This window comes from Diospyros lotus, chromosome 2, assembly GCF_014633365.1.
Source record: "Diospyros lotus cultivar Yz01 chromosome 2, ASM1463336v1, whole genome shotgun sequence".
NCBI classification, from domain to species: domain Eukaryota; kingdom Viridiplantae; phylum Streptophyta; class Magnoliopsida; order Ericales; family Ebenaceae; genus Diospyros; species Diospyros lotus.
The window spans coordinates 698668-717191 of record NC_068339.1 but is presented as its reverse complement, the minus strand read 5'-3'; the positions used below and the strand labels follow the sequence as shown (position 1 = coordinate 717191).

Below are 18524 nucleotides of genomic sequence, written 5' to 3'. Positions count from 1 at the left end.
TTTTATTAATTTCTCTTCATTCAAATTCTCTTATTTCTCTTAATTTATCAAATCACATGCCACCATTAAGTTTCTATTTTTTCTCACGCTTTGTCACACAATTTGAATCTTACTCACTCAACATAATTTTCAAAACACAAATTTAATTGGCATTTAATTTCTCCAAATCCAACATATAACACATCTTCAGTGTAGACTAATGGGAAAAAGGAAAATTAAATAAATGACAATAATCAATTAAATTGTATGTAAAATAAAGATAATTTAAATAATCAATTAATTATATAAATTAATAATAATCAAATTTTTAAAATTAATTATCCATACATGAATTTATATATCTCTCCTAACAATTAATTATCACATTTAAGACATGTCAAATTTTTAAGTAAAAAAAAAATTAAAAATAAAATTATAACATTTAAGTTATATATAAAATTATAATATTTAAAATTATAAGAAAAATAATTTAAATTAATTAAACTATATATAAAATAAAGATAATTTAAATAATCAATTAATTATATAAATGATAATAATCAAATTTTCAAAATTGATTATCCATGACTTTACATATTTCTCTTGTCAATCAATTACCACATTTAAGACAGGTCAAATTTTTAAGAGAAAATAACAAAAAAAAAGTTAAAAAAATAAAATTATAATATTTAAATTATATATAAAATTATAACATTTAAAAATTTAAAAAATAAATTTAAATTAATTAAACTATATATAAAATAAAAATAATTTAAATAATCAATTAATTATATAAATGATAATAATTAAAATTTCAAAATTGATTATCCATACATGACTTTACATATTTTTTCTGACAATCAATTATCATATTTAAGGCAGATCAAATTTTTAAGAAAGTAACAAAAAAAATAAAGTTAAAAAATAAAATTATAACATTTAAAATTTAAATTAATTAAACTATATAAAATAAAGATAATTTAAATAATTAATTAATTATCTAAATGATAATAATCAATTTTTCAAAATTAATTATACATACATGACTTTACATATTTCTCATCGCAATCAATTACAACATTTAAGACATGTCACATTTTTAAGAAAGCAACAAACAAAAATAAAGTTAAAAAATAAAATTATAACGTTTAAGTTATATATAAAATTATAACATTTAAAATTATAAAAAAATAAATTTAAAATAATTAAACTATATATAAAATAAAGACAATTTAAATAATTAATTAATTATATAAATAATAATAATCAAAATTTTAAAATTGATTATCCATACATGACTTTACATATTTCTTCTAGCAATCAATTATCACATTTAACACATGTCACATTTTTTAAAAAGTAACAAAAAAAAATGAAGTTAAAAAATAAAATTATAATATTTAATTTATATATAAAATTATAACATTTAAAATTATAAAAAAATAAATTTAAATTAATTAAACTATATATAAATAAAAATAAAATAAAAAATTGACTTGACAGTCGGTATTCAACAGTATTACCTAATATCTCAACATTTCTCCCGATTTAAAAAAGTCTCATTTTTCTGTAATTTATTTCAATTAAAATTTTATGCTAATATTTAAAAATTAATAATATGAATAAATTAATAATATTTATCTTGGCTGTTCATATACCAGCATGATTACACATTCTCCAAACATTATTTAGTTATGAAAAAACCATTTACATGTTCCAAGAACTATATCTCCAAGACTTAATTAATGACCTATACAAATTTTATTTCAGGTAAGTAAAAAAAATTAAAAAAATATAATAAAATATCAAAATAGTAACTAAAAATTGGCGGAAAAAAATTTGACAGCTGTTTTGTTATAATATATATATAGATTCGATTAATTCAAATTAATAAACTATTATTATATAATGGATTGAAATATCTAAGTACTATATACCCTTTTCAATGATCTTTTACTGTCCAATCATAAGGCAACCGGATGAAACTTTGGGCTGGTTACTATACTGGACAAATTAAGTACTTGAGGCGGACACGTGGGCCCATTTTTGTCTCATCATTCTACGTGCAATTACATTAATGTCCTCTTACCAATGGCCCTTGAATTTTCCTTTTGGGCCATCGGTTCCGGTATTATTATTTATATATTAAATTTTTTATAACAATTATTAATTATTTATAAAAATTATGAATACATTAAAAATTTTTTTTTTAACAAAACTATTATCGACGTTCGATTTCAGCCGACCATGACTCATTTTGGGCCGTGGTGAGTAAGTCCAAAATATCAAGAAGAAGAAATGAACCAAAATTTTTAAACGTGAGTCAACACCGAAATTTGTACGTAGTTCAGCCAGAACGATGCCTACTCCACGACCGCACTCTGATTATTCTCTCAGAATTGCAGTATCTGATTATTTTCTCTATCCATGCCCCTCATGATATCTACGATTCTTATTTATACTGATGGACTTTTACAATTTAGATAACATATAGAAATACAATGATTGTACAATAAGGGACAACACAGCCCTTATCGTCTACACAAAATCGAGAGTGTGATCCTCATTACGAGGGGCATGGGCTGTTGCAAGTAAAGTGAATAGTCCTACCTCTGACTTCTCAGCAGCTTTACCACCTATACAAGCTGATGGTTTTAGGCCAGCGACCTAGGTGGTACAGTGAACTGAGGGTTTTATAGTGAGCCCGTTAGTCGATCGTCGAGAGCTCGCTAGAGGTTTTATCAAGAGCTCGCAAGGTGCTTGCTTTACGGGTTTCGAGTTTCGGTGGTGTATGGATTTCATTTAACGAGATTGTCAAGATTTTCCGAGTTCTGGGTGATTGGGCTGGCCCATTGGACTGAGCCTGGCCCATAAAGAGGTGATGCGAAAATTACGTATAATAGTTTTCTTGTTATAGAAGCTCGATATTAAGCTCTAACTTGCAAGAAGCTTATTGAGCCCAAGTTCGAGCTTAGGCTTATCAACAGGCTTTGTTGAGTCCGATTGAGCTTGATTCATGTGGCTCAAGCTTGAGCTGGAACTCAAGTATGGAATTTGGCTTGTGAGTCAGTTTGAATTTAGCAAAATTTAGTTTGGTTCAATTTGATTATAAACCCTAATTTCATTAATTACAATTAAGGGTATACAAACGATCGATTTGGTTATCGAACTGATTGAAATCCACTAACCAATTGCAGTTAAAGGTGTGTAACAATTTGATTATCGAATCGATCGAAATTCACTAACCGATTATAGTTAGAGGTGTGCAAACGGTCGGTTCGATTACAAAATTGACTAAAAATCCATTAATCGATTAAACCGAACTACAAAGTAAAATCTAACTGATTAACCCAAAAAATTGAACTAATTGATAATCGAAAAAATCGAACCCATTATGTATAAATCGAATCAAACCAATTAAATGAAAGAAGTGAACAAAAAAATTCAAATAAAACTAAAATAACCGATAGAAAACACACAAAATTGATGAAAACGATATTATTTTATAAATATAAAAAAAAAAGTCATTTTAAAGTTTAATTGGTTCAATTCGTTTAATTATTTTAATAAAAAAATTGAATCAAAAATTAAAAATTAAACTTTAAAAAAAAATTAACTGAACCAATCTGATATAAGAAAAAAACCAATTGAATTGACAAGTTGGATTGGTTCACTTCATTTAGTTCAGATAAATTAAATTTTTATTTTTTCATAATTGCAAGTTCGATTGGTTCACTTCACATTTAAATTAGTTTAAATGTATAAATAAAAATAAGTCCAACTACAAGATTAAAATATTTATTTTGCCAACATATATATGCACATAATGAGTTATCGATGTATATGTATGTGTAAAAACATATAATTGAGACAAATTCATATATTTTTCTTTTGTTTCATATGATTATCTAAATTTATTATTATTTCAATTATACTTATTGAACTTAATTTTTAAATCAATTTAACTTCTATAATTTGAATTTTTTTTCGTGTTATAATTTAAACTTTTTATTATTTTAATTACATCATTAAATTTATATTTTTGAGTTAATATAAAATAAAATAATAAAATATACATTATACTATATTCATGTCAAATCCTATCGGTTTAATTAGCTTAGTAATCCAAGTTATTTGTTATAAGATTTATGTGCTTAAATGAAGTTGTTAACTAAGATTTTCCAAATCTATTGATAACCACTAGCGGGTTATTGCTAAGTTATATTCAAAATTAAATTAATTATTTTATTAAAAATAAAATATACGTTATGATACACATATTCAAAGAAAAAATGGAAAAATGTGAAATAACATGTAAAGTATGGAATATAAAACATATATTATTTTTAGTCTTAATTTATTATTTTTTTAGATTAGATAATATAAGGGGTCAATTCAAACACTCAAAGTCAAAGGCCATTCAAAAATTTGACAACATGTCTTAATAGACGTTAATAAGAACATTATAAATTATTTTGTGAATATTTTAAAATATAGTCAAAAGGCGTTATAATTTATAGCAACGGGCAATTTTGAGATAGACGTTGGGGATTGAGGGAACACGGAACGCCAACGCTTACGGAACACCTCATCGCAGCCAACCAACACCCCGCACAAACACCCGTTAATCAATATAAACATATCAATATATGTCGTTTCTATAATAGTAATAATAATATATATATTAATTAATTAAATTTAATTTTGGCTCCGAGGCCATGCTACTAGGCCTGACAAATTGCAGGCCGAAGAGAACCCAAATCAAAGGCACAGACAGACCAGACGAACTCCCACAAAACCAAAATCGAAATTCGAACGCCCCCCCCATTTGGTTTGATGATCGGAAGAAGGCTTCCACGGGAGCGAATTTCGGTGCCTCTACCGGCAGATGTTTGGAGACGACGGCGGTAAAATCCGACGACGACGCACCCGCTGCTTTCTCACGCAAATCGCTCTTCCAGTTTCGCGCAATCCCCAACCCTCCTTCGATCGGTGTCTCTAACTGTAAGCATTTCCCTCGCTTTCTTGTTTGGCCTTTTCGCTGTTCTCTCTTTTTTGGCCTAACCGATTCGAGTCGGCTCTCATTCCCCTTTCGAGTCAGTGTTTAGGGTTTCGGTTTTGTAGTAATGGATCTTGAAATCTGACAAGTTTTGGATTTTCTTTCCTTGGGTTTTCCTGAGTCGTTTTAGGGTTTTCTTTCGATTAAGATTAGAAAAATCTTGAATCTAATATAAGGTTTCTGGCGTCTCGGGGATTTCTTCATCTCCCTTTATTTTGGGATCCGCGAAGAGAAACATTTCACTCGAGCTTCGGTCTATGCAGCGGCTACTTCACATTGCATAACTTTAGCTCGTCTTTTCATTTTTCCAATTACTGAAGCGGCGTAACCAAGCCGTAGTGTTAGCTGCGGTCTCCTTTTCCTCTCTTCCACAGGCAACCAAACTTGGGGCAAATAGAAATGTGCCTTTTCTTCTTACAGTTCAAACCCAATGGCCTATATTAGGTTAGATCATTTATATCATTATAAGGAAATATATTTGTTGACTAAATTGATTATGCTGTTGATTTCTGTGGTTTTGCATGTCTTATTTATTGTCATCCACTATTTATGCTAAATGTATTCTGAATCAGCTTTCAACTCTTGGGTTTCTTTCAGGTTTTATGGATTCCTCTTTATAGCAGCTGCTTACCTTTGAACAGGTCGTAATGGCTGACTCGAGCTCGGTCAATGTCATCCTAGACTTTCTGCGGAGGAACAAATTTTCAAGGGCGGAGGCTGCTTTGCGCAGTGAGCTCAGTAACCACCCTGATTTAAATGGGTTCCTTGAAAAGCTTACTGTTGAAGAGAAAGACTCAAGTAAGTTGCTGGATGAAGAGAACAGGAGCAAAACAACACCAGAAAACGAAGGGTCAAGTAATCGAAATATTGGTGAAGTTTCAAAGGAGCTTATTGTGAAAGAGATAGAGTGTGGGACAGGGAGAAATGGGTCCGAGAGCAAATGGAAAAATTCTACCTCCATCGGAGAACGAAATAAATTAAGCGAACCCATTGGGACGAGTGGCAAGAACTTTGCTTTCTCCAGAAGTTCTGAAGACAATGTGCTTGATTTGTATTCGTGGAACTTTAATCCCAGTAATAATTCTCTGGCCCCTTTCCAGAATGACGGCAGTGCCAATACAATTAACTTGTCTGAATTTCAGGTCAACGGCCCTTCAAGGTTTCATTTAGCTGAAGTTTCAGATACCAGTAAAACCAATGGAAAATCCAAAGATGACATTAGTTTTTCCGGGGAAATGAGAATATCATGGCCTGGAAGTACTAGTAAAGCCAGTGGGGGGGATATCAAGCATGAGTGGAGCCAGGTTAGTGAGGTTAAGGAACTTGATCAGCAACATAAGGTAAGTGGTGCACCTGTTAGAGACAACTTTGTTGATTACCCATGGTCAAGAAGCAATGAGCCAACACATGCATCTTCAGAGTTGTGGAAAGATTGCTCAATCAAAACTGTATTTCCATTCTCCAAAGTTGATCTATTGACAAGTCATGAAAGTGCTACTATTGATGATCAGAGGGAAGGGAAGAGAAGACCAGAGGCCAGTGATATCAGGGCAGCAATAAAAGGGCAAGTGGACGAGGTTGGAAGGGCTTTGTATTTTAGAAAGATCGAGGAGTGTTCTGAGCAAAAGAATATCAATAGCTTAAGTTTTCCTTTTGCATCGGATAGTCAGAACGATGAATTACCTAGGTTGCCACCTGTGAAACTCAAGTCAGAGGAGAAGGCTTTGAATATCAACTGGGAGGAAAAGTTTGATGGTGATGGACGTGGCTTAAAGCTTCCCACTGCTGATAACACATACCTTATAGGGTCATATCTCGATGTTCCTGTTGGACAAGAAATCAACTCTGCAGGTTTTCTAAATAAATGTTTTATGTTCAATCCATACTTATGGCTTGCTTGGAGTTTTCTCTGTTTGAATTTTAACTGAATATTTTGGTACTTCAGGATTTAGTTCTGATTGACATTAGAGAATATAAGCTCTGAATTGCAGAACTTAAATCTTAAGTTATTATTATTTTTTTGTTGCTTTTATTTTAGAACAACTATATGACTTCCAATTAAGTATATTCAACATTTGGCACCAAATTTATGTAATTAAAATTAATTTCATTTTTTCAGTAAAATTTACAATCAAGTGAGAACTAATTTGCACGTGATTAAGTGCTGTTATAGGAAAAGCTGAAATTGTTTATCTCAATTATGAGATACAGTCATTTTTCTGCTACTTATGTGGGTTACTCTAATTGAAATCATTGCATATTCTTGAAATCTCACCTTGTTTGCCCTTTCTGGGTTATATTTATTTATCTACCTGAGTTAAGATCTTTATTCTGCTGCTTTGCACTATTCTCATGGTAATATGTTTTTGGTTTCTGCCCCTTTTTATGATAAAGCATTATTCTGTTGTTGATCTCTCTCCTCAAGATAGACATTTTATTGCTTCTGTTAAAAAATTCTTTGGGTCTGTGGAGAACCACCTTTATTCTGTTATGACTCAAAATGGACATGATGATTATGCATCTTTCAATGTGTCCTCTTGGTCAATCTCCTTCTAGAACTTGAATAAATAGTTATTAAGATTTGATATGATGTCTAGGTGGAAAACGGGCTGGAGGAGGGAACTGGCTATCTGTAAGTCAGGGCATTGCTGAGGATACATCGGATCTTGTGTCTGGTTTTGCAACTATTGGTGATGGATTGAGTGAGTCTGTTGATTATCCAAATGAGTATTGGGACTCTGATGGATATGATGATGATGATGATGTTGGCTACATGAGGCAACCTATTGAGGATGAGACCTGGTTTCTTGCTCATGAAATTGATTACCCCAGCGACAATGAAAAGGGAACAGGGCAAGGGAGTGTCCCTGATCCACAAGAAAGAGGTCCTTCCAAGGATGAGGACGATGACCAATCATTTGCGGAGGAGGATTCATACTTCTCTGGAGAGCGTTATTTTCAGTCTAATAATGTTGATCCAGTTACAGTTTCAGATGATCCTATAGGATTATCAGTGACTGAAATGTATGGGAGGACTGAAGAAAATGATCTGATGTCTCAGTATGATGGTCAATTGATGGATGCTGTGGAACTGAATTTGATGCGGGCTGAACCTGTCTGGCAGGGCTTTGTCACCCAAACAAATGAGCTCATTATGCTAGGGGATGGGAAAGTTCTGAATGAACATGGAGGATCTCGTCTAGATGATATTTGTACAGGTGATGATCAGCATGGTTCAGTGAGATCAATTGGTGTGGGAATTAACAGTGATGCAGCTGATGTTGGCAGTGAGGTCCGCGACAGTTTGGTTGGTGGTAGTAGTGAAGGAGGCATGGAGTACTTTCATGATCATGAGATTAGCATCAGTACACATAGACATCCAGTACATGACTTGGATAAGAATTATCTTGAAAAATCAATCAGGGAAAAAAGGAGAACAAGTAATCAAGATTCTGTTATGTATGGAGCTGGCAACGATAAGGGTGCAGGTAAACTGGGAAAAAGCCATACAGATGGGGGATTTTCATTCCCCCCTCCAAAAGATGAGCAGCTGTTGCAGTCAGAATCTAAAAAATCTGTATGGTTAAACAAATATGACAATGCTATTGGTGATGAAATTGATGATTGTTTGAATACTCAGACGGGGGGTGATGACATGCTTACTCCATGGAGGCAGAAAAGCAGTGATTCTTCTCCTGTTAAGAGTTCAAGGGATGATAACACTGCCAATGTTGTAGGCTCAGCAAATTCTAGCTCATCAACGCGCTCTAATTATGCTTATGGTGAAAAAATGCATCTAAAAAAAGTGGACGACGAAAAAGCTGCTTGTTCGCGAGAAGAAGATCTGGGGGCAGGTCTGGAGGATGAAGAGGCAGTTGCTGTCCAAGAGCAAGTGAAGCAGATAAAGGCTCAGGAGGAGGAGTTTGAAACCTTTGACCTTAAGATCGTCCACAGGAAAAATAGGTACGCCGTTATTTGCAACTTTATGTCCAAGAGCAAGTGGTTATCTATTTTACCATTTTATGTTGTTTTTGTATTGTATCCATTTACAATATTTATACATGAGTTTTCCTATTAAATTTTTGAAAGCTTTTGAAATTGTATTTTATTCTCATTTTCTTAGGTGGAAAATTGTGATTGAGCATATATGAGAGTTGTATGAGCTGATTTAACAACTTAACCATGTCTGTTCTCCAACTACTGGGGGTTGGTTTTTCTCCATCCCATGTTACCAAGGGTCATAATTTCATTTATACTGCATCAAGTCATGTTAATTTTTATTAGTTCAACAATTTAATTTTGGCCTCCTACCTCCAGTGGCAGTGCCCTCAATGTGGATATTTTTGCTGCTTCTAACCAGGACATTTAATGGTCCACATTGTCCACGCCCAAACTAGCTCAATCATTTTTTTAGCATCTTATTTGATAGATGTTGTACCTATCTTTCATGGAGCTGTTCATTTTTTACCCCGTTTCTCATAGTGTCCCCCCCTCCAATCCACAATAACATATTCATGTTAGCTAGGTTCATTTGCTAACATGTTGTTAGCCAACAATACTTACCGTAAAGCGTGGTTCTTATACTTGCGGTGTCAAATTTTCCTTTCTCACAAGTATGTGTCTATCATACACAAAAATGGAATAATTCCTTCATTAGTACATCCTGCTTGTAACTTGATTGTTGAAGTTTGCCTCGAGTTTTGTCCTAGAAGATAGCAAAACCGGAAGGAGCATGAAGGAGTAGTCTCGGCTGAAGAAATTAGGCAGCTAGGGGTTAAGTGTAATTAGTACATTTTGTTGGGGTTAATATGTAATTTCCCTAAGTTAGGTAGTTGCCTAAGTGTGTCTGCCTCCTCTATAAATAAGAGGGCAAGGCAGCAGTCTAATAACTCCTCTCTCTTGTCAAGTTCTCTGTTTCTATTGTGAGTATTCTTTGTTCTAGAGAAAGTGAGGCATGTGTATTGTGTTCTTGAGTTTTCTTGGAGTGAACAAGGGTTGTACTTGAGCAATAGGGTTGAGAGAGGGCTTGAGCTTTGTACTGATCAGTTTCATCCTAATAAAAGGCTGCTCTTGGTGGGTGTTTGAAGGCTGGATGTAGGATTGCCAAAGGCATTCCGAACCAGGATAAATCTGCGCCTAATGCTGTTTGGTGTGATCTTTTAAATTCAGTTATTTTCTTTTCTGTTGTTCATTTTTATGTTCTTACATTTACATTGCATCCGAGAGTGTTTAAGAGGGTTTATGTGAGGGTTTTCTCGCCTAAGGGTTTAATCTAAGAGTCCTAAGGTTAACATTGATGATCACATAAATGCCAGTTTCATCCTTTTGTAGAATAGGGCATAGGTACTAAAACTGCTCTCTCTTGGATACTTCTTGTCATTTGGCACTGACTATTACTCATTCCTATTTGATTTTTAGTGAGGTTACACTCTGCATAGTTGGCTCTAATTCTACTTATTTTAAAACTCTTTGCTCTCCTCTCTAAATCCTTTTTGTTTTCAGTAAAATAATTTCGTCAAGTAATATACTCATGGTATCTTGTCTTGTGCATTTCTGGGTTAATTTATAACCATAGCGATATGTGGGTTAAAGTAGACTGTTATGTGGACATACAACCATAGGAAAATAGTGTATCTATGCTTGAGGCTCCTAGGGTGCAGGGAATGGAATAAGTATCTAGCAAAAGAGGTAAAGGAAGACCAAGAAAAACTTGGTGCTGGACAGTTTAGTTGTAAGGGACTTACAGAAGATAAGGCCATAGATAGAAATGATTGGCAACCTAGAATTCATTTAGCTGACCCCACATAGTAGGATACTACGATTTTTGTTGCCTGGAGCTTATTCCTTGCCTCCTGGAGCTTATTCCTTGCCTCGGTTAATGGTCCTATTGATCCTTAAGAGTAGGAGAGCTCCTTGAGGTTGCCTGATGAAGGCTTGGTGAACCAGCCCCATTATTGTGATATGATGTTTGTGGTGGGAGAGCAACAAGAGCTTTACTGAGGGTGAGTATTTTTCCATGCCCACTTGAAAGATTTTTTACTGTTAGCTCCTCCATATTTTTGGTTGGGAGAAGATTTTTTTTTTTTTCTCATTTCATTTCTTATGTTGATTTTTAGAAAATACTTTTTTCCTGTCTACAATTAGGTGGCTTTGGTGTATGGATGATGTGCGTGCTTCGCATGTACATAGGTATCCCTTTTTTGTGTGGCTTTTTTAATATAGTTTTTCTTGTCTATAAAAAGAAAGGTAAAACATAAAAAGTCAAGTGGAAGTGGGGAGAGAGAGATTTGTGTTCTTTCCATGGAAGAAGTGAGGAACATAACTACGCTCAACATTCAAATACAAACCTATATGTATATATGTCCAACATAAAATAAAGAAAACTACCCACAAATACAAAGAATTGTAGAACAATCCCAAATACGAACACATCATAAAATCTACTCCTACGGCAATGATACATGTGCCCAAATCTCCCTTGAGACTCTCCTTCAAATTTATTTTATCTGTTGTACAGGGTAGGTCTTGGACGGCAAATTCCTGGTCAGAATGTGGCACTTTTAGTTCCTTTTGGCAGCTTTTTGTTATGTGCACCTACATGTGTTTGAATGTTTGCCCACTAAAAGAGCATTCTGCACTTGTTTTGACTTATTCAATATTTTCCATGTGTTTATGTTGCTCAGGACTGGCTTTGAGGAGGACAAAAACTTCCATGTTGTTCTAAATTCAGTAATAGCTGGGCGCTATCATGTTACTGAGTATCTTGGATCAGCTGCATTCAGCAAAGCCATTCAAGCTCACGATCTTCATACTGGCATGGATGTCTGTGTGAAGATTATAAAGAACAACAAAGATTTTTTTGATCAGAGCCTTGATGAGATAAAACTCCTTAAGTTCGTGAATAAGCATGATCCTGCTGACAAGTATCATATTCTTCGATTGTATGATTACTTTTATTATCGGGTAAGTGGGTTAGGCAGTTGACATGTTCCTGTCTTAAAAAGATTATCTATAATGTTACTTCTCTGCATCTTGTAGTTTGTTGTTTCCTGTGTTGACGCCTGCTGTAATGCTTGATTTGCAATGACCAGATGAGTTCTCAAATAAGAAGCCCCAAATTTTAAACAGGGTTGTGCTTCATGATGGATTTTTCTAACACTTCATCTGATTAAGTTCAAGAAATTACTTGTGTAACTTCTGTACTTTCTGGATACAAATTGGCTGCTGTTTCAAAGTTCTGTGTAGATTATTTCCTGTGGGTCTATTCTTTTGATTTCTGTTTTGGTGTTAAATGCTCCTTTTGAACCATTGATCTATAATGATGTCAAATTACATTAAATATTTAAAGAAAAAGTGTACTTTGGGTATTTTTTTTTTTCCTTCAAAACATTTGTCTTAGTTCTTCTATTTGATAGATTTATAGGTGACAATTCTTTTTCTTGATTTTGCATATTAAGGGTTCTGCCTTTGTTGGTGGCCTTTTCCACTGGTTTGTCCTTCACAAATTTGAAGATTATTTCAGTTTGTTTATTTTGACTCCTTTTTTTCAAGGATTTATTATTATTTGCTATTGAACGTTGAATCAGGGAAAATTTAAATACATGTTAGATGATGTGTCTTCTGAAGAGTATTTTAGTTTGTCTTCTTGGACTCTTTTATTTTTCTAGGCTTTTTTTTTGTTTTTTTGTTTTTTGCTTGTGAAGGTTTTGAAGCAGGCAAGTTTAGATAATCTGTTAGATGATGTTTGCTTCTTCCTCCCCTATCCTTGAATCTTTGTGGCGCTAGAAATTCACTCTCTCCCAACCCCACCCACTAAACATGACCTACTAAGTGCTCCAAAAGGAAAGAAATAGCAAAATACTGCCACTATTCAATTTCCTTTTCAATGTATAGTGTATTCTGTATTTTTGATCTTGTCATACCAAGCTTGGCCTTGAAAAGAGGGAATTGAATGAGCATTTCTAGTCTCGGGACAAGAATATGAATGCTTTTACCACTTCCTTTTGGCTGTTGAACATGACAATTGGAATTGGAAACTAGAATTGGCATGCATTCAAGTGATTCCAATGTACCAAAATTGGCTTAACTTAATATTTATTTTTCACTATTTGATTATCCAATTATAGTCTTCATTCTTGAGAGAAGTTCATTTCGTTTCCATGCTGCCAGTCTGTTATACCAGGAAAACACATGCACAAATGTTATTTCCATGGTTTGACAACTCTGCTTGACATCTTTCATAGGTTTTTTAGAATAGTTGGATGGGGTTTGCATCCATCAAGTGGTGGATCTTTTTGTTCACGCATTCTATGCAGGTGAACCAAGGTAGCATGGCTTTCCCTTGGAAGTTTTTGTGGAGGAATAAAACTTTTTCTTTAGATAGCTTTTCTTGGATCCTTCTTGCCTCAATTAACTGAGAAGTGGTCAGGTTGTGGTTTCCATTTTTGCCTAAGATAATCTGAGGAGCAGTCAAGTTTTGGTTAACTAATGCTATTTGTTTAAGGGTCTGTTTGTCTATGTCTACAAGGCAAGAAAACGTGTTTTTTTTGGGGGGGGCAGGGAAATAAAAGTACTCTTATTAACAAGCCAAAATTAAAAAGCGCTTTTATAACAACTAGAGCTATTTTCTTGGCAGACAGAAATTTTGAGCTTGTGCTCTGAATCAAAAGTAAAAGTAGATTATAAAATTGTTTTTAAACAAAATTATTTCTATATTCTAGTCAACATTTAATATTACTAATATTACACTTATCAGATAGTATTAATTACATATATATTTTTGCCAATACTAAGTTTGGTAATAAAATTGTTAAAAACACTTTTTTAATCACTGGCCAACTATATATAGTACAAGAAATGTTTATCTGATGATCTAGCAAAAGACTTAAATCATTTTTTCCTGAAAGTGATTCTTAGAAAACCTTTACTCCATAAGTGATTTTCACAAATCAAGGCACTAAACGGGTTGGAGAGTTAGTGGATCATTTCCTTTAACATTGTACTATTGGTCATGATATTTGATGCCATTTTTTAAATTTAATTTTGTTTTTGATCTCCAATGGGTGATGCCTACTTTGATGATCAATTTTGAAATTAGTGGATGTGGGCTTGTCCTAGTAGGAGGTGGTCTTTTATTTGGAGGCTTATTCCTTTTTGCATCTTGTGGCACATTTGGTATTAAAGTAATTTGAGATACTTGAAGGGCATTAAGAGCCAACATGTTGTATGAAGGGAAACATTGTTACGTTTTTCTTTAATAACTTTTGTGGGTTAGGGAGGATTCCTGGTTGTTTCCTGAGTCTTTGTTGAGTTATTATGGAATATCATATTTTTGCCATCTATTAAATGAAGCTGCATGTATTACAAAGTTGTTAATTTTACTTCCTGGAGAAGAGTGGATTTTATGGCAACCTCAGAAGTATGAGTGAATATCATATTTTTGCCATCTATTAATATGTTATGCATACACATGGGAATACTATACTTGCATTTTTTCCTTCTGCAAGTATAATGAACTCTTATTGCATCACAAATGGTTTGTGTTTGCAGGAGCATTTATTAATTGTATGTGAACTTCTCAAGGCAAATTTATATGAATTTCATAAATTTAATAGAGAGTCTGGAGGAGAAGTTTACTTCACAATGCCAAGGCTGCAGGTCTGTATGTTGATAATTCTTTTAAGGTTTTTATCCCACTTAGAAGGTGGTTTTTACCTGCTTTCTGAATGATATGTGCAGTCCATTACCATCCAATGCCTGGAGGCACTTCAATTCTTGCATGGTCTTGGTCTCATACACTGTGATCTGAAACCTGAAAATATTTTGGTAAAGAGCTACAGTAGATGTGAAGTGAAAGTCATTGATCTTGGAAGTAGTTGCTTTGAAACAGATCATCTGTGCTCATATGTTCAGTCTCGATCTTATCGTGCACCAGAGGTCATATTGGGACTTCCATATGATAAAAAGATAGACATCTGGTCACTTGGATGCATCTTAGCAGAGCTTTGTACTGGGAATGTGAGTTCTTTCCATCCATTGTTTATATTAATATTGTTATTGTGTTTTTTTGTGTTGGCACACTCTTAAGGTCAAGATTGTTTATTAGATTTTGAACTGTGTGAATCAAGTTCCAATCTTTGTTACCTTATTTTGATTTGAGAGATTGTCTTCTATGCACACATCAAAGGCTAGTAGTAGATTCTCTTTCCTCATTTTACAAGATTTACTTGTAGTTATTGGGATTAGAGTATGAGACCTCTGCACTTGAAGATCATATCCTGATCTCTATTATAGAATTTGCTTGATCACCTCATAAAGTTGAGGTATCCTAATATAGAGCCTTTTGTGTTTATCTTGTAAGCATTTAAAGGGTTTGCCATGTTTTGTGGTGGTGCTTATCCAAGGAAGTACTAGAGCTGAATTAACAGTAATAATCATGCATCTTTATCTGATTCTATTACTTAATTTGACTTATAAATTTCATGTTACACAAAAGTTGTGGAAAGATTACTTGCTCAATTTTTCCACTAATCTCCATGTTACAACTGTGTATTTGGTGACTATGTCATGCTAGAACCTAACCATGGTTGGTTAGGAACCTTGCTGTTTCATGTAGTTTTCATTTAGCCCTTTAAGCAATGAAAGAAATAGGAATTTAAATGTAATTGAAAGCAAGTCATGTCAACTTGAGGGAAATTTTAACTTCCAATCAATAACAGTTGGCTGTGGAATCATGAACAGAGTTTTTGACATTAAGCAGAGGTTGATATTAGTTTAACAGATATTGATAGACTGATCTCATTGTGCTGCCATTGATGCTTGCATTGGGGTACTCTTAAGAAATTCAGGAAAGAAAATAGGGGGCCGAACTTGGAACTGAAATCATGTGCTTGCACCAACAGTTCACATTTGAAACTTGTGTTTCTTGTTATTATCTAGAGTTTTTTACATCTGAACATGAGAAAATGTAGAGGTTCATCATTTATTTTATCAATGGCATGTTTTCTCAATGAAAATGCAAGAGTGTACTTCATATACATCATAAAGGCAATAAACACTAATTATTTAGAGTTTCCAGAAAAACATTCTTTTTTCTTCTGCATAATAATTTATATTTGTCTTCTTATAATTATTGTAATCATAGCGACAAATGTCTGTGCATATAATTTTACTTGACATTGTGATTGGTGAAGCTCAGAAATAACACACCAACAATGGATCCTACATACACTGTCTGTCTTTAAATGGTTAGTTAAAATTATGATCCTCTGGGTGACCAGTCTATTTGTACTTTTAGTTTCTTCACAGAGGGCTTGTTGCTTGAGGAATCCTTTTGCCAGCATTTTATTTGCTTATGTGTGTCCTCATAACAACTTACCTGTGACCCCCTCTCCTAACATTTCCCCACACAACAAAAAGAGAGAAAAGAATAAAAGTCAGTGCTGTTTTAACTCATCTTGCCATGATCATTCCCCAAATTTTGATATTTTTCTGATCTTTTGGCACATTATGTTAAATGAAGTTTTCTGTGGTATAGGTTCTCTTCCAAAATGATTCACCTGCCACATTACTTGCTCGGGTGATTGGGATTATTGGTCCCATTGACCAGGAGATGCTTGCAAAGGGACGGGATACATACAAATACTTCACCAAAAATCACATGCTTTATGAAAGAAACCAGGTAATAGGATTGTTGCCTGTTATTTTGTGAATGAAACCATGGTCGATCCTCAGTATAGGCTGAGATGACTGAGTGTCTGAACGTTATTTTCCTCTCTTGTTTTGTTTGTTTTTATTTTTGCCTTTTGTTTTTGCAATTTTTTGATTTCCTTAATCAATCAATGAAAGTCCACCTGATCTGTGTTCATTAGCTGCAGAATCCTTTCATTTCTGTTTGTCAACTATGGATGCCTCTCATAATTTATACCATGATTCACATATGAAAAATACACAAGTAAATGTATTTATGAGGGAGGGAGAGTTGGACATGGGGTGTTTGGATTCAGTCCATCTATTGTTGTGGCCCTAGTATCCACCTTTGTCAGGCTCAGAAACTAGTATTCTTTGGAAGAAAATGAACAAAGTAATTCTCTAGTTGGCCTGATGAATAACAATACTTGATATGTCTACCTAATATCTTGCAGTGAACGAAATTTGCTTCATGAGTAATTTCTGTGGTAGAAATATTTATTATTTGTCCTACTTTGTTGACTTCTAAATGTGGTTTTGATTTTGAATGGGTAAATATCAATCATAATAATGGACAAATGTAGATGCCAAGTTTGTTGGATTTTGTTATTAGTTTTCAGTGTAGTGTGCTTGTTGCTACTTCTATTATTATTTTTCTGGTACACCTTTTCACTTAGCTATATGGTTGATTTTTGTTGAGAGAAAATTTAGTCTCTGTTGTCATGGGATATGGATTTTACTCCTGAAACAGCTGGTGTTGTACATTCCTTTGATTTGTTCACACTGGTGTATGTTGTTTATTTCTTCAGGAAACCAACAGACTAGAATACCTAATACCCAAAAAGACATCCTTAAGGCACCGGTTGCCGATGGGGGATCAAGGCTTCATTGACTTCGTTGCTCATCTACTTGAAATAAACCCAACGAAGCGCCCTTCTGCATCAGAGGCTCTAAAACACCCATGGTTGTCATACCCCTACGAGCCCATTTCATCCTAAACCATCAGAAGGTTTCCATGCTAAACCATGCTCCCACTTTTTTGCCTGTGGAGGTTTTATTAAAGAAGGGAAGGGGGTCTACGCAGTTGTCAAGTGAAATTGGTTTTTATTAAATTGATGTTCAGTTGGTCTTCCTCTTGACCACCCTCCCTGCAAACGCATTAAAAAAGGTTTGTCTGGTTTTATAATATTTCTTCCCCGTTCCCCGTTTTCAGGTTGTATTTCAATTAACCACAACAAAGAATGTAAGCTTTGCATGTCTCTCTGTAATTCTAGGTTTTTTTTTTTTTTTGCCATTTACTTTTGGCTTATCTGGGTTCTGGTGGAGGGGATAATCCTTAATCCTGTTGTATATGGTGTGATTCCTTAGGTCTTGTCTAGTGGTAGCTTGTGAAATAGCCGCTTTATCCAATTTTGATTCTTGGCTGCAGCATCTCAGGTCGGAGATAGCTTAGTGAGCATGTACTCTTAATTCAGGCATGCCATGGTTGATGGTCCCGACCTATTTGAAACAATGTCCCAACTTATTTGTGTGGCATTTACTATTCAAGGAGCATTTTGAGTTCTTTGGGCATATTCAATGGCTAAAGAGTGGACAGTTCGTTCATAAGGATTTTTAAGGTTTACGTATTTTTAGGGTACCCGTTCATACAAAATAGATCTCCTGAGTGCAGTAGGCTGTAGGGCCGGCCATGTGGGATAAAGGGCCCTTTTCAATCGTATGATATCCCCATGAGCCTCCATTTTTCAAGCTTGATTAGAGGGTTAGCCCATGAACAAGAGGAACATCAAAAGCATAA

General features: G+C 34.1%; 1 protein-coding gene across 1 annotated transcript; it reads left to right on the top strand.

Moving 5' to 3' along the window:
• The first annotated feature begins 4705 nt into the window (after positions 1-4705).
• LOC127794954 (uncharacterized) lies at positions 4706-18196 on the top strand. Its single transcript, XM_052326292.1, has 8 exons — positions 4706-4983; positions 5636-6889; positions 7636-9001; positions 11722-12001; positions 14588-14695; positions 14777-15055; positions 16575-16718; positions 17536-18196. The coding sequence occupies exons 2-8, from the start codon at positions 5686-5688 to the stop codon at positions 17722-17724; spliced, it is 3570 nt and encodes a 1189-aa protein (XP_052182252.1). The 5' UTR covers positions 4706-4983; positions 5636-5685; the 3' UTR covers positions 17725-18196.
• The last annotated feature ends 328 nt before the right edge of the window (positions 18197-18524 follow it).